The following is a 13126-nucleotide window of genomic DNA, read 5'->3' on the forward strand; positions in this document are numbered from 1 at the left end:
AGGTCATGATTGCTTTGCTGAGCACCTGCACTGATTTTTAATTCATAACCAAAATGTGTACTTTGCAATAAAGAAATCACTGTTATGAACTGGTGTCATTTCCTACCTTGTGAAAAATTACAACATTATCAGCTAGTACACTGTATTGGGAAGTCCAAAAATAATTGAGTATGTGACAATCCTAAGAACAGAATAAAACAAGTGAATGAATTAAAACACAGTGGTCATTGCAGTGTGTGTGTACGTGTGTGTGTGTGTGTGTGTGTGTGTGTGTGTGTGTGTGTGTGTGTGTGTAAAGAGAGAGAGAGAGAGGAACACACTTGATGGTGTTAAGTGTTGCAGAGATTATGGGGTCATCACAGTATAGGTTAAGTTCCTATGGGACCAAACTGCTGAGGTCATCTGTCCCCACAGTACAGGAAAAAACAGACTATCATGTTAAACCAGTTGAATGGCAGATTATAATTTATAATTTGCTGGTTTTATTAGAAGACGGACTTTAAAAAATGTTCTTTTTATTCCATGGAAAGCCATTGTGACAGGGAAAGTCAACCTGCACTGACAGCAGCCTGTACAGTCAACAATATTAAAATTTTGTTATAGCAGATGTCTAATTATCCATATTATCAACATGAGTGTCAGTCATCAAATCAGATGTAATAATGCTTACAGGTATGATTGAGAAGATTGAAGATTATATTGACCAACAGGGACTAAATGATTCTAGTTTCCCAGTAAAGAAACTTTTCATAATTATACCATCATCTGCCTACACTCCAAGTAAACTGAGTGACATCGCAGATGGCTGGATGGAGCCTGCTGGGGTGAGTATGAGTGACAGGAACTTAAGTTACACCCCTGCTTTACTTTGATACCACAAGAAAGACACTGGATAATACATGCAGAGTCTTAAGATCATGACCTTTTGTTTGCAGAGGATGGAAGTTCTTCATATTTTTGAAAATAATTTCTCACCTCTATCTGTTTTGCACAAATTTGTGATGTCGTTCAGTACAGAAAGTCATTTTTTTCCATAAGTTTGTATCTCACTTTCCCAAACATTTTATATATACAGTATATACCAGGTGCCTCTACCATGTGTCATCAGGCGCATTTTCCCTGGTGTTTTAACAGATATTTGCAATTTTGTTTATTCATAGTTTAGCTGGCATCAGCCCAAACAAATCCTGCTCATCGTTGCTTTCATTGAAGGACCAGCATCGATGGAATGCATCTGTTTGTTTCCCATTTCAAACAAAATGATTTTTAAATATGAATGTTATGTGCCCATTTTAAGGAGCACTACCAGTTAAGTCTGGTGTGATATTCATTTTAGTGATATGTATTACAGGGGCAGTAAAATACTAAGAATAATCAGTACTCCAGCAATGACTGAGGTGCTTTCGCATGGTGGTAGCAGTTAGCGTGGGCCAGAATGGTACTGTCACTATTGGAGTACTCATGTTTCACTGCCCCTGTTAATACATATTGCTAAAACAAATATCACAGTAGACTAATTTGGGACTGCTCTGTCAAATGGGCATGTAAAATTCTACTTTAAAAATCTTTTTTGTAATGTGAACAGACCAAGGCTTTCCGTCGACACTGGGCAGCGCATGAAAGATGTGATGAGCAGCATTTATTTGGACCTACTCAAGCTACACAATGCAAAAACAAAATTGCATATATCAACAGAAACGCCAGAGAAAATGTGCCTGACAACTCTTGACACACACACACACACACACACACACACACACACCACTGCTTCACTTATGTAGACTATATGGCTTTTTTTTTTATTTAATCGAATTTTCATGTCATTCAAAAATTGCAGCATCTTCTGAACTTTCCCCATTAAGGTCATAGAAGCATGGTATTTTCCGAATATATTTCTGACCAAAAAGCAATTCTGGTAGCTGGAATAGAGGTTTTTGTTAATGATGCCTGTTGTTTTCTCGTGGTGATGTTTCCAGAGAAACTCTAATCCCCTAGCTCATATTTTCTATATATCTAACCAAGAAGTAAAATGCCATTTCTTATAGATTTAATTTTTAATTATGAAATTAGATGTACAAAAATTGGTATATGGTTCCTCAGAAAGAAATAAAGAAATATGTGTCATCGTTTTTGGAAAATCAATCCCTATGAAGGTGAAATAATTAGTGAATTTTTTAAAAATAAATCAGTATTAAACAACTGCTAACATGTTTCTAATGCTACATCTCTACATCTACACTCCTGGAAATGGAAAAAAGAACACATTGACACCGGTGTGTCAGACCCACCATACTTGCTCCGGACACTGCGAGAGGGCTGTACAAGCAATCATCACACGCATGGCACAGCGGACACACCAGGAACCGCGGTGTTGGCCGTCGAATGGCGCTAGCTGCGCAGCATTTGTGCACCGCCGCCGTCAGTGTCAGCCAGTTTGCCGTGGCATACGGAGCTCCATCGCAGTCTTTAACACTGGTAGCATGCCGCGACAGCGTGGACGTGAACCGTATGTGCAGTTGACGGACTTTGAGCGAGGGCGTATAGTGGGCATGCGGGAGGCCGGGTGGACGTACCGCCGAATTGCTCAACACGTGGGGCGTGAGGTCTCCACAGTACATCGATGTTGTCGCCAGTGGTCGGCGGAAGGTGCACGTGCCCGTCGACCTGGGACCGGACCGCAGCGACGCACGGATGCACGCCAAGACCGTAGGATCCTACGCAGTGCCGTAGGGGACCGCACCGCCACTTCCCAGCAAATTAGGGACACTGTTGCTCCTGGGGTATCGGCGAGGACCATTCGCAACCGTCTCCATGAAGCTGGGCTACGGTCCCGCACACCGTTAGGCCGTCTTCCGCTCACGCCCCAACATCGTGCAGCCCGCCTCCAGTGGTGTCGCGACAGGCGTGAATGGAGGGACGAATGGAGATGTGTCGTCTTCAGCGATGAGAGTCGCTTCTGCCTTGGTGCCAATGATGGTCGTATGCGTGTTTGGCGCCGTGCAGGTGAGCGCCGCAATCAGGACTGCATACGACCGAGGCACACAGGGCCAACACCCGGCATCATGGTGTGAGGAGCGATCTCCTACACTGGCCGTACACCACTGGTGATCATCGAGGGGACACTGAATAGTGCACGGTACATCCAAACCGTCATCGAACCCATCGTTCTACCATTCCTAGACCGGCAAGGGAACTTGCTGTTCCAACAGGACAATGCACGTCCGCATGTATCCCGTGCCACCCAACGTGCTCTAGAAGGTGTAAGTCAACTACCCTGGCCAGCAAGATCTCCGGATCTGTCCCCCATTGAGCATGTTTGGGACTGGATGAAGCGTCGTCTCACGCGGTCTGCACGTCCAGCACGAACGCTGGTCCAACTGAGGCGCCAGGTGGAAATGGCATGGCAAGCCGTTCCACAAGACTACATCCAGCATCTCTACGATCGTCTCCATGGGAGAATAGCAGCCTGCATTGCTGCGAAAGGTGGATATACACTGTACTAGTGCCGACATTGTGCATGCTCTGTTGCCTGTGTCTATGTGCCTGTGGTTCTGTCAGTGTGATCATGTGATGTATCTGACCCCAGGAATGTGTCAATAAAGTTTCCCCTTCCTGGGACAATGAATTCACGGTGTTCTTATTTCAATTTCCAGGAGTGTATGAACACTGGCATTTGACTTTTCAGTTAAAAAAAAAACCACAGGTGTTTTAGTGTTTTCGAGCTGCAACCCCTAAAGGGATGAAATGTTTTATGAAAATAATGAATGCATTTTTAAAGCTACATCTATGAAAATTTGCACTTGACTTCTCAGTTAAAAGTGAAAAAACTATGCGTTTCACTGTTTTTAGAAATTCAGCTCACACGGGTGTGAATTTATAAAAATTTATATTTCACCTCGGTTAGATATAAAGAAAATATGTGCTATGGGATTAAAGTTTCTATGGAAATATCACCACAACAACAAAAAAACCTTGGACGCCAGCTACCAGAACCACTTTTTGGTCATAAGTACATTTGGAAAACACCATGCTTCTACGGCCTTAATTAGTGGGAAAAGTTTAGACGATGTTGCAATTTTTTACAACATAAAAATTCGATTAAAGAAAAATTAAAACCATACAGTCCACTGATGTAAGCATTTTGACAAATAACACTTTGTTGCACTGTGGCTGGAAACGAGAATCTCTGAAATGGCAAAGCTGGTCACCTGTTGGCATACTGCTGTTGTGAGCACCTACGGGAAGTGGTTGAAGGGCAGGGAAATAACAAATAGACTGTATGGTATTGGACAACCATGTCTCATCACAAAAAAGCAGAGGTCAGAGGATCGCTCTTTGTGTAATCCAGGATAGGCAGTGATCTATGCCATATCTGATGACAGAGTACAATTCTGGTGCAGGCATAAGGGTTTTGGACCCCACTGTTCAAAGGCCTTTGTTAAACATGGAGCTCCACATCACACAACCCTTGCATGTTCTTGTGTTTACCCAATGACATCATCAGTTATAACTGCAGTGGGCACAGCATCACCGAGTATTAATCATGGATCGATAGAAATGTGTCGCCTGTCGAGTGAATTGCATTTCTTGTTATACCAGGTACATGGTTGGGTCCTTGCACACCATGGCCCAGGTGAATGGCTGCATAAAACATGCACCATGCCACAGATGCAAGTTGGAGAGGTCAGAATTATTCTATGGGTTATGTTGAATTGGGCTTCCATGGGATCTGTGGTGGTAATCAAAGGCATCATGACAGCATTGAACTACATGAACATTATTGCAGGTAACCTGCATTGCTGCACACATGAAGTCTCCCTCTACACCGGTGACGAATTGTGTTGCAGTGGTTTGAGGGGCATTATAGTGAACTCACACTGATGTCTTGGCCAGCAAATCTGCCTGATCTGTACCCATCAGAAAACATATCATGCACCAGATGTGTGCCTGTAAACTACTATCTGGTAATTTGTGGGAATTGCTTGACCTGTGCTTAAGACATCTGGTGCCACACACATCTGGAATCCTGTGTCAAGGACTTGTAGAATGCATTCCAAGCAGAATCTCTGTTGTACCATGTTTGAAAAATGAAACAACATGCTATTAAACAGGTGGTCATAATGTTTTGGCTGATCAGTGTAAGTATGCTGTAGTAAAATGCAGCTACAAAACTGGAGATAAGCAAACAACCTCAAATTACTGACCTATATAATTCCATCCAGTCTTTACAAAAGTGTTCAAAAAAGTGACTGATTTAGGAAAACTGACTCATTTAATTGATTAGAATTTGTTAAATGTCTCTTGCTTTGGCTTTCATAAAGAATTCTCTACAGAGAAAACAATACAGTATCTCACAAATGAAATGCTTGCTTAGTTAAACAACAAATATTCTGAGGCCTTGCCAAAGCTTTTGGTTGTCTGGCCACAAAATTCTACTTGACAAACTAAAGTGTTGTGGCATTAGTGGCATCTCTTTTGTAGCAATGGAATCTTACCCTCATAACAGAACGCAGAGGATCTCCTTAACACATTGTGTCTCAGTCATGATACTAACCTCAGAATGGAGGAACATAATATGTGGAGTACCACAAGGATCAGTACTGGGTCCACTCTTGTTTTTAAACTACAAGAATGACCTTCCAATGACTTTAAAGGGTTGTTCAGAAACTATGTTTGCTGATGAAACATACTAATCAAGGGTCTAATGTCAACTATAGCAAACACTACTCAGATGATAGCTGAAGTTCACACAGGCAATGGTATATGTCTTACTCTCATGAAGACTCATATTATGCACAGTCATATCAACAATAACCACCTGTTAGCATCATAAATAGACATTAGTGGTTTTTTAAATTTTTTATTTTTTTACTTTACACATCTAGTTCCACAGGACCAAAATGAGGAGCAAATATCCAAGGTCATGGAATGTGCTAGTACATGAAATTGCAACATAAAACTAATAACATATAAATTACAGTGTTTATGAACCCAAAAAAGATAAGTCGTAAGTTTATGTAAGCGCAATCAACAATATACACAGGAATCACCTTCATTTTTCAAGGCACTCCTTCACAGAATAGAAGGAGTGACCCATGAGGTAACTCTTCAGTTTCGATTTTAAACTGCGTGGATTACTGCTGAGACTTTTGATTTCTTGTGGTAGCTTACTGAAAAGGGATGCAGCAGTATACTGCACACCTTTCTGCACAAGAGTCAATGAAGTGCAATCCAAATGCAGATTAGATTTCTGCCTAGTATTAACTGAGTGAAAGCTGCTAACTCTTGGGAATAAGCTGATATTGTTAACAAGAAATGACAGTAAAGAATATATATATTGACAGGCGTACCCAGACTAATGAACGTGGGTCAACAAGAGGTTCGCTAACTTATGCCACTTATTGCCCAAACTGCCTGTTTCTGAGCCAAAAATATCCATGGGAAGAGTTACCCCAAAATATAATACCATACATCATAAGTGAATGAAAATAAGCAAAGTAGACTAATTTTTGTGTTGAACTATCATTTACTTCATATGCTATTCAGATATTAAAAATGGTAGCATTAAGTCTTTGAACAAGATTCTGAATGTGGGCTTTCTATGACAGTTTATTATCTAAAACTTTTATCGATTATGAAGGGAACACTGTTACTGTGATGAATGCAGGTTTCTAAAAAGGCGACTGGTTGCAGTAATTTCAAGAAACCTTTAGTTTACTATCTATATGAACACCTACAAATTTGAACTGTTCCATTTCACTAATCATATGCCCATTCTGTGAAATTAAAATGGGTTTTGTGGAACTTAGTGTTAGAAACTGTAAAAACTCAGCCTTACTGCAATTTAGGGGTAGTTTATTTTCTGCAGGCAATGAACTATGTCTGGAACTTGCACTATTTAAAACAGGACCAATGTTGCATACACCATCCTTTACTACCAAGCTAGTGTCATCAGCAAACACAAATATTTTAGAACCACCTGTAATATTAGAGGGCATATAATTTTTATAAATAAGGAATGGGAGCAGCCCAAGCACTGATCCCTGGGCCACCCCCCATTTAACTGCGCCCCACTCAGATCCCACATCATAGCCATTCTCAGCACTGTGGAGAATGACCTTTTGCTGTCTGTAATTAAAATAAGAGGTGAACCAATTGAGAGCTACTCCTCATACTCCATAATGGCCCAACTTCAGGAGCAATATCTTATGATCAACACAATGAAATACCAAAGTTACATCAAAAAAGATGCCTAGCATTTGAAACCTTTTATTTAATCTATCGCATACACTGAGAAAAGAGATTACAGCATTTTCAGTTGTTACGCCACTTATAAAACTGAACTGTACATTTGATAGCAAATTATGTGAAATAAAATGATGAATTATCCTTACATACACAGCATTTTCAATAACTTCAGCAAACACTGATGGCATAGAAATACAGTAAGTCAAAAATTGTCTGCATTATCCCTTTTTATAAAGTGGCTTTACTACTGAGCACTTTAATCGTTCAGGAAACTGACCATTCTTAAAGGAAAAATTACAAATATGGCTAAATACAGAGCTAACACGTACAGTGCAGTACTTTAATGTTCTGCTAGGTATTCCATCAACAATCTCCCCTTTGTCAGTACCACAGAGGATTATTTCAGAAGTCAGTCTCGAAAAGGGATTTTCCAGGAGTGTTATAAGATTACCTGCAGAAACTAAGTTTTTATTTAATTCACCAGCAATACTCAGAAAGCGATTGTTAAATACTGTACATATATCTGACTTATCAGTAACAGAAACATTTTCACTACAAACTAACTTTATATCATCAACCTTGTGCTGCTGACCAGACACTTTCTTCATGACTGACCATATGGTTTTAATTTTATCTTGTGAATCAGCTATTTTATTTGCATACCACATATTCTTTGCCTTCCTAATAACATTTTTAAGTACCTTACAGCACTGTTTGTAATGGGCTACTGTAGCTTGATTCTGATTATTTCTAATATTTTGATATAATTTCCACTTTGTTCTACATGATTTCCTTATCCCACTAGTCTGCCACCCAGGCAGCCTTTCACTACTAGTACCCTGTTTTGATCATTCTAATAGAGAGCATCTTTCAAAGAGCATGAGAAGTGTGCTAAGGAAAGCATTATATTTGTCATTTATGTTGCTGACACTATAAACATTCTACCACTCTTGTTCCTTAACAAGGTTTAAAAAACTCTCTATTGCCATTGGATTAGCATTTCTACATAGTTTGTAATTGTATATAACATTTTTTTTGTGTACAAAAGCCTTTTAGTGTTAAAATTTGTGTACCATGGTCTGAAAGGCTATTCACCCTTTTACTAACAGAATGCCCATTTAGTAATGAAGAATGAAAAAAATATTGTCTACAGTTGTGCTGCTGTTCTCTTGGACCCCGGCAGGAAGAAACAGTCTGCATCAGATCATATGAATTTAGATCATCTTCCAACTTCCTTTTTCTTACACAATCACATACAAAATTAATACTGACTTCCACATATAACTAATTTTTGGTACGTCCTATAAAGTGAATCAAGAACTGTCTCTAGCTTGAGCAGAAATGCTCTGAAGTAAGGGTTAGGGGACCTATAAACAATAACAATTAGAAGCTTAGTTTCACTAAATTCAACTGCCCATGCACAACATTAAAATACCTGTTCAGTGCAGTGCCATGATACATCTGCGGACACTAATCGAATGTTGTTTTTTACGTACATGACCACTCTCCCTCTCAGCAAAGAACTCCTTGAACAGCCAGCTAATCTGTATCCTGGTAAAGGAAGCCTCTGAATTGTCAAATTATTTAAGTGGTTCTTCGATATACCAATAATGTCAGTCAACATCTATAAGCAGTTCGCTAACCTTCTCTCTAATACGTCTTATATTTTGATGAAATATGCTAATTCATTCACTACTTGGATACCTGACCACCTTTGAAGGTGATTCCTTTGTTCGAGGGACTTCCTTTAAACAGGGATACCTACTGACTGACTTCAATCTAAAAAAGATTCATCTCTAACATCAACTACTACAGGAATTTGTCCATGAGTGATCCCACCACAACCCACTACACTGTCACCCATAAGTTTTGCCAGCCTCCCCTTCCCATACCTATTGAGGTGCAGGTCTAGTGAAACCCAGTCTATTGATAGACTCAACTGGCACCGCTGCAATGTGAACCATGCCCTCCACTATCATGCCTTCTACAGCCCCATGTTACCACACCTAACAGTAGCATTAAGACGAGGCCGATCTTGTCACTAAAACAGTTGCACGAAGTGCACATTAGTGCCACCAGTTAGAGTAGCTGTCTTTACCAGGTCACCACCTACATCATACTCCCTGTCCCTATCAAGACTATTCCCAGCTCCATCCACAATCACTACCTGATCCTTTTTCATGAAATTCCTACAAAACTCCATTATGTTAACAAGCACATGAGCCAACTCTGTACTAGGCTTCACAATGCTGGTGACATGGTACTCACTTCCCAACACTTCCTGGAACTGTTGGCCTGCACCTCTGCCATGCGAACAACCTAGCAGCAGAACCTTATTCTTTCTGTTAGAATTTGCAGCTGACTTAGGCTCCATAACAGCTGAGGACTGCTGCATATTTCCTACACCTACAGCTACAAGAGGCTCCTCTCCACTAAACTCTGACAGTAGCACCTTTCACACTCCTCATCCTATGTAGTTCCTCCTTTGTGTTTTGTAACTGCACCAAAGGGCACAAATCGTGCACTCCTGCTCCTCTATCAACTTATTTCTGCTACAAATTTTGCACTTCCAGTAGAGGATATCACTAAAATTCCCACTGGCATTCCCCCAAATGAAAATACTTTGAACAAATCTCACACCATAACCCACTAATCGCAAACCTATGACAAAGCCCACACTTCTCACTCATGGTAAAATGTTAACATTACTGGAAAAAACTAAACATATATGTTCCCTAAGTACAATTACTACAGTAGGACCATTTAAAGAACTAACAAATAGTGATCTTGAATTTCGCTCTCTATTAAGAAAGCAACTACTTTTATTAATACTACTAAACCACAACTAATACCAGTATCACAAAAACTTCGCACAATTTATTATTTAAAACAAAAAATTCAAGCGACCACTGGAACACTCACAGAATTAAACATAGTGAACGAAAGTTTTACTGAAATATTTCATTACAAACAATAAGAAATGTCAGCTGAAAACTACTGTGCTAAATTTAATAAATGACTTCATCACACAAACAACTCTATGAAACACAGTGGGCGAAAGTTTCTGAAAGTTTATTAAACCATTATTTCACCAGAAACAGCAAGAGACACTGGTGAACACTTCTAAATTTAATAAGTGAATAACAGTGCACAAACAACTTTGTCAGAACTTAAGAACTGCACATTGCGAAATGTAAACACACTGATACTATTTGGATGAACAAATGAAAACTACTAAATTTAATATTCGAATAGAGTGCACAAACAACTTTGTCAGTACTATAGCTGCAACTGTGTGCTGTGAAATGTGAATAATTATGCCAGATTAAACACACTGTGTGAAATTCCTAGGTATCCAGCTAGATAACAAATTAAAATGTAGTCAAGACATACATAAACTAATAAAGAAGCTCAGTTCAGCACTTTATGCCCATAGAAGCCTCTTCTTGTGTTTAACTAAGGACATTTTCACCCCATGTTTTTCTGTGGAATTATGTTCTGAAGGCACCTGGCATGAATAAAGTACTTATTTAGCAGGAGGGAGCAGAAAGAATGTTGTGTAAGGTAACTAACTTTACATTTTGCGGAAATATTTTAAGGATCTTGGAATTCTTACATTCTCTTTCCATTACATTTACTCAGTAGTGATTTTTGTCATAAAAATCAGTTTCTGCTGACTGTGATTTACAGTCACAATACAAGACACAAAAATAGTTTTCATATAGACTTTGCCTCCTTGTCTAGGATTAAGAATGGAGTTACATACTCTGATGAGAAGACCTTCAACTAGGTCACCTGTAACACAAAGCAAGAAATTGTAAACCCCCATCATTTCAAAAGAAAATTATAAATATACCTCATTAGCCAAACTTTCTGTAAATAGTGTCCATTGTGAAGCTGCATTGCAAGGAATAGTGCATTGTAAATAGCACTCATGGTCTCTGAAAAGCGCCATTTTTATCAAGTAATATTAAGTTATAAATAACATGTAAACAGCAGCTATGCAGTATCTATGGGGTGACAGTTACTGAACTACATGAAAAAAAAACCAACATAAACTAGTTGCAAACTATAGCATTCACACACTTTATTCAACATTTAAACATCACTACAAATGTTCGGACTTAGGTTATGACATATTCAATATGCCTGCCACCATCGATGCTGATGTGGCGCAGACAAATAGCAAAATTCTGCTTTACCTGCTGAATTCTCGGAACAGCAATGCTGTCAATGACCTCCTGAAGGACTGTTTCCAGCTCAGCGATGGTTTTGGGGTTATTGCTGTACGCCTTGTCTTTAATAAAGACCCACAAAAAGGAGTCGTGTGTGTTCAGATCCAGAGAATATGGCGGCCAATTGAAGCCCATGCCAGAGGCCTCTGGGACACCAGAGCCAGAATGCAGTCCCCAAAATGCTCCTACAGGACATCACTCTCCTGCTTTGATGCGGTCAAACTCCGTCTTGCATTATACCACATCTTGTCAAAATCAGGGGCACTTTGGATAATGGGGATAAAATCTTCTTCAACAATATTCACGTACCATTCAGTAGTCACCTTGGCATCAAGGAATATCGCACCGATTATTCTATGACTGGACACTGCACACCATGCAGCCACCTGTTGAGGATGAAGAGACACCTCAATCATGAAATGCGGATTCTCAGTCCCCCAAATGTGCCAATTTTTCTTATTGATGAACCAATCCAAATGAAAGCATGCTTTCTCGCTAAATCAAACCGTACATGCACGTACTAATTCCCATCATGCCCCGCAGCCAAACATGCAGTTTGAACATCCTAACACAAACCATTCAAAAGTTATGACAATTTTATTTCATATAGTTCAATAATTGTCACACTGTACATTTACATACACTCTCCATAAACCATCATATGGTGCATGGCAAAGTGTTCCTTATGCCACTTCTAGATATTCTCTTTTCTGGACCACTCACAAACAGAGTGAGGGAAAAATGTTTGATTTTATGCTTCCTTACGAACACTGATTTCTCTAGTCTTCGCAGTTCTTATACGAGGTATACTGTCAAACCTCTGTATAACAATTACCGATACAACGATAAACCTGGGTACAGCAGTAACTTTATATAGCCCCAGCTGATTTCCTACATGTACTACATTAATTACCCCTCATTACAATGAACCACGGACCTTGGCGTTGGTGGGGAGGCTTGCGTGCCTCAACGATACAGATAGCCGTACTTTTCAGTAGTTGCAGGGGCAACAGTCTGGATGATTGACTGATCTGGCCTTGTAACACTAACCAAAATAGCCTTGCTGTTCTGGTACTGCGAACAGCTGAAAGCAAGGGGAAACTACAGCCGTAATTTTTCCTGAGGGCATGCATCTTTACTGTATAATTAAATGATGATGGCGTCCTCTTGGGTAAAATATTCCGGAGGTAAAATAGTCCCCCATTCAGATCTGTGGGCAGGGACTACTCAGGAGGACGTTGTTATCAGGAGAAAGAAAACTGGTGTTCTACGGATCGGAGCGTGTAATGTCAGATCCCTTAATTGGGCAGGTAGGTTAGAAAATTTAAAAAGGGAAATGGATTGGTTAAAGTTAGATATAGTGGGAATTAGTGAAGTTCAGTGCAGGAGGAACAAGACTTTTGGTCAGGTGAATACAGGGTTATAAATACAAAATCAAACAGGGGTAATGCAGGAGTAGGTTTAATAATGAATAAAAAAATAGGAGTACGGGTAAGCTACTACAAACAGCATAATGAACGCATTATTGTGGCCAAGATAGACACGAAGCCCACGCCTACTACAGTAGTACAAGTTTATATGCCAACTAGCTCTGCAGATGACGAAGAAATTGATGAAATGTATGAGGAGATAAAAGAAATTAT

General features: G+C 39.8%; 1 protein-coding gene across 4 annotated transcripts in view; it reads left to right on the top strand.

Annotated features, from left to right (window-relative positions):
* The window catches only part of LOC124777078 (stimulator of interferon genes protein homolog), a 338173-nt gene that overhangs the window by 253490 nt on the left and 71557 nt on the right, over positions 1-13126 (top strand). For all 4 annotated transcript variants that reach the window (XM_047252357.1, XM_047252356.1, XM_047252355.1 and 1 more), the window contains one exon: positions 673-824. In XM_047252357.1, coding sequence (XP_047108313.1) covers positions 673-824 — 152 coding nt within the window. The remainder of the gene's footprint in view (positions 1-672; positions 825-13126) is intronic.

This window comes from Schistocerca piceifrons, chromosome 2 (genome assembly GCF_021461385.2).
Source record: "Schistocerca piceifrons isolate TAMUIC-IGC-003096 chromosome 2, iqSchPice1.1, whole genome shotgun sequence".
Lineage (NCBI taxonomy): Eukaryota > Metazoa > Arthropoda > Insecta > Orthoptera > Acrididae > Schistocerca > Schistocerca piceifrons.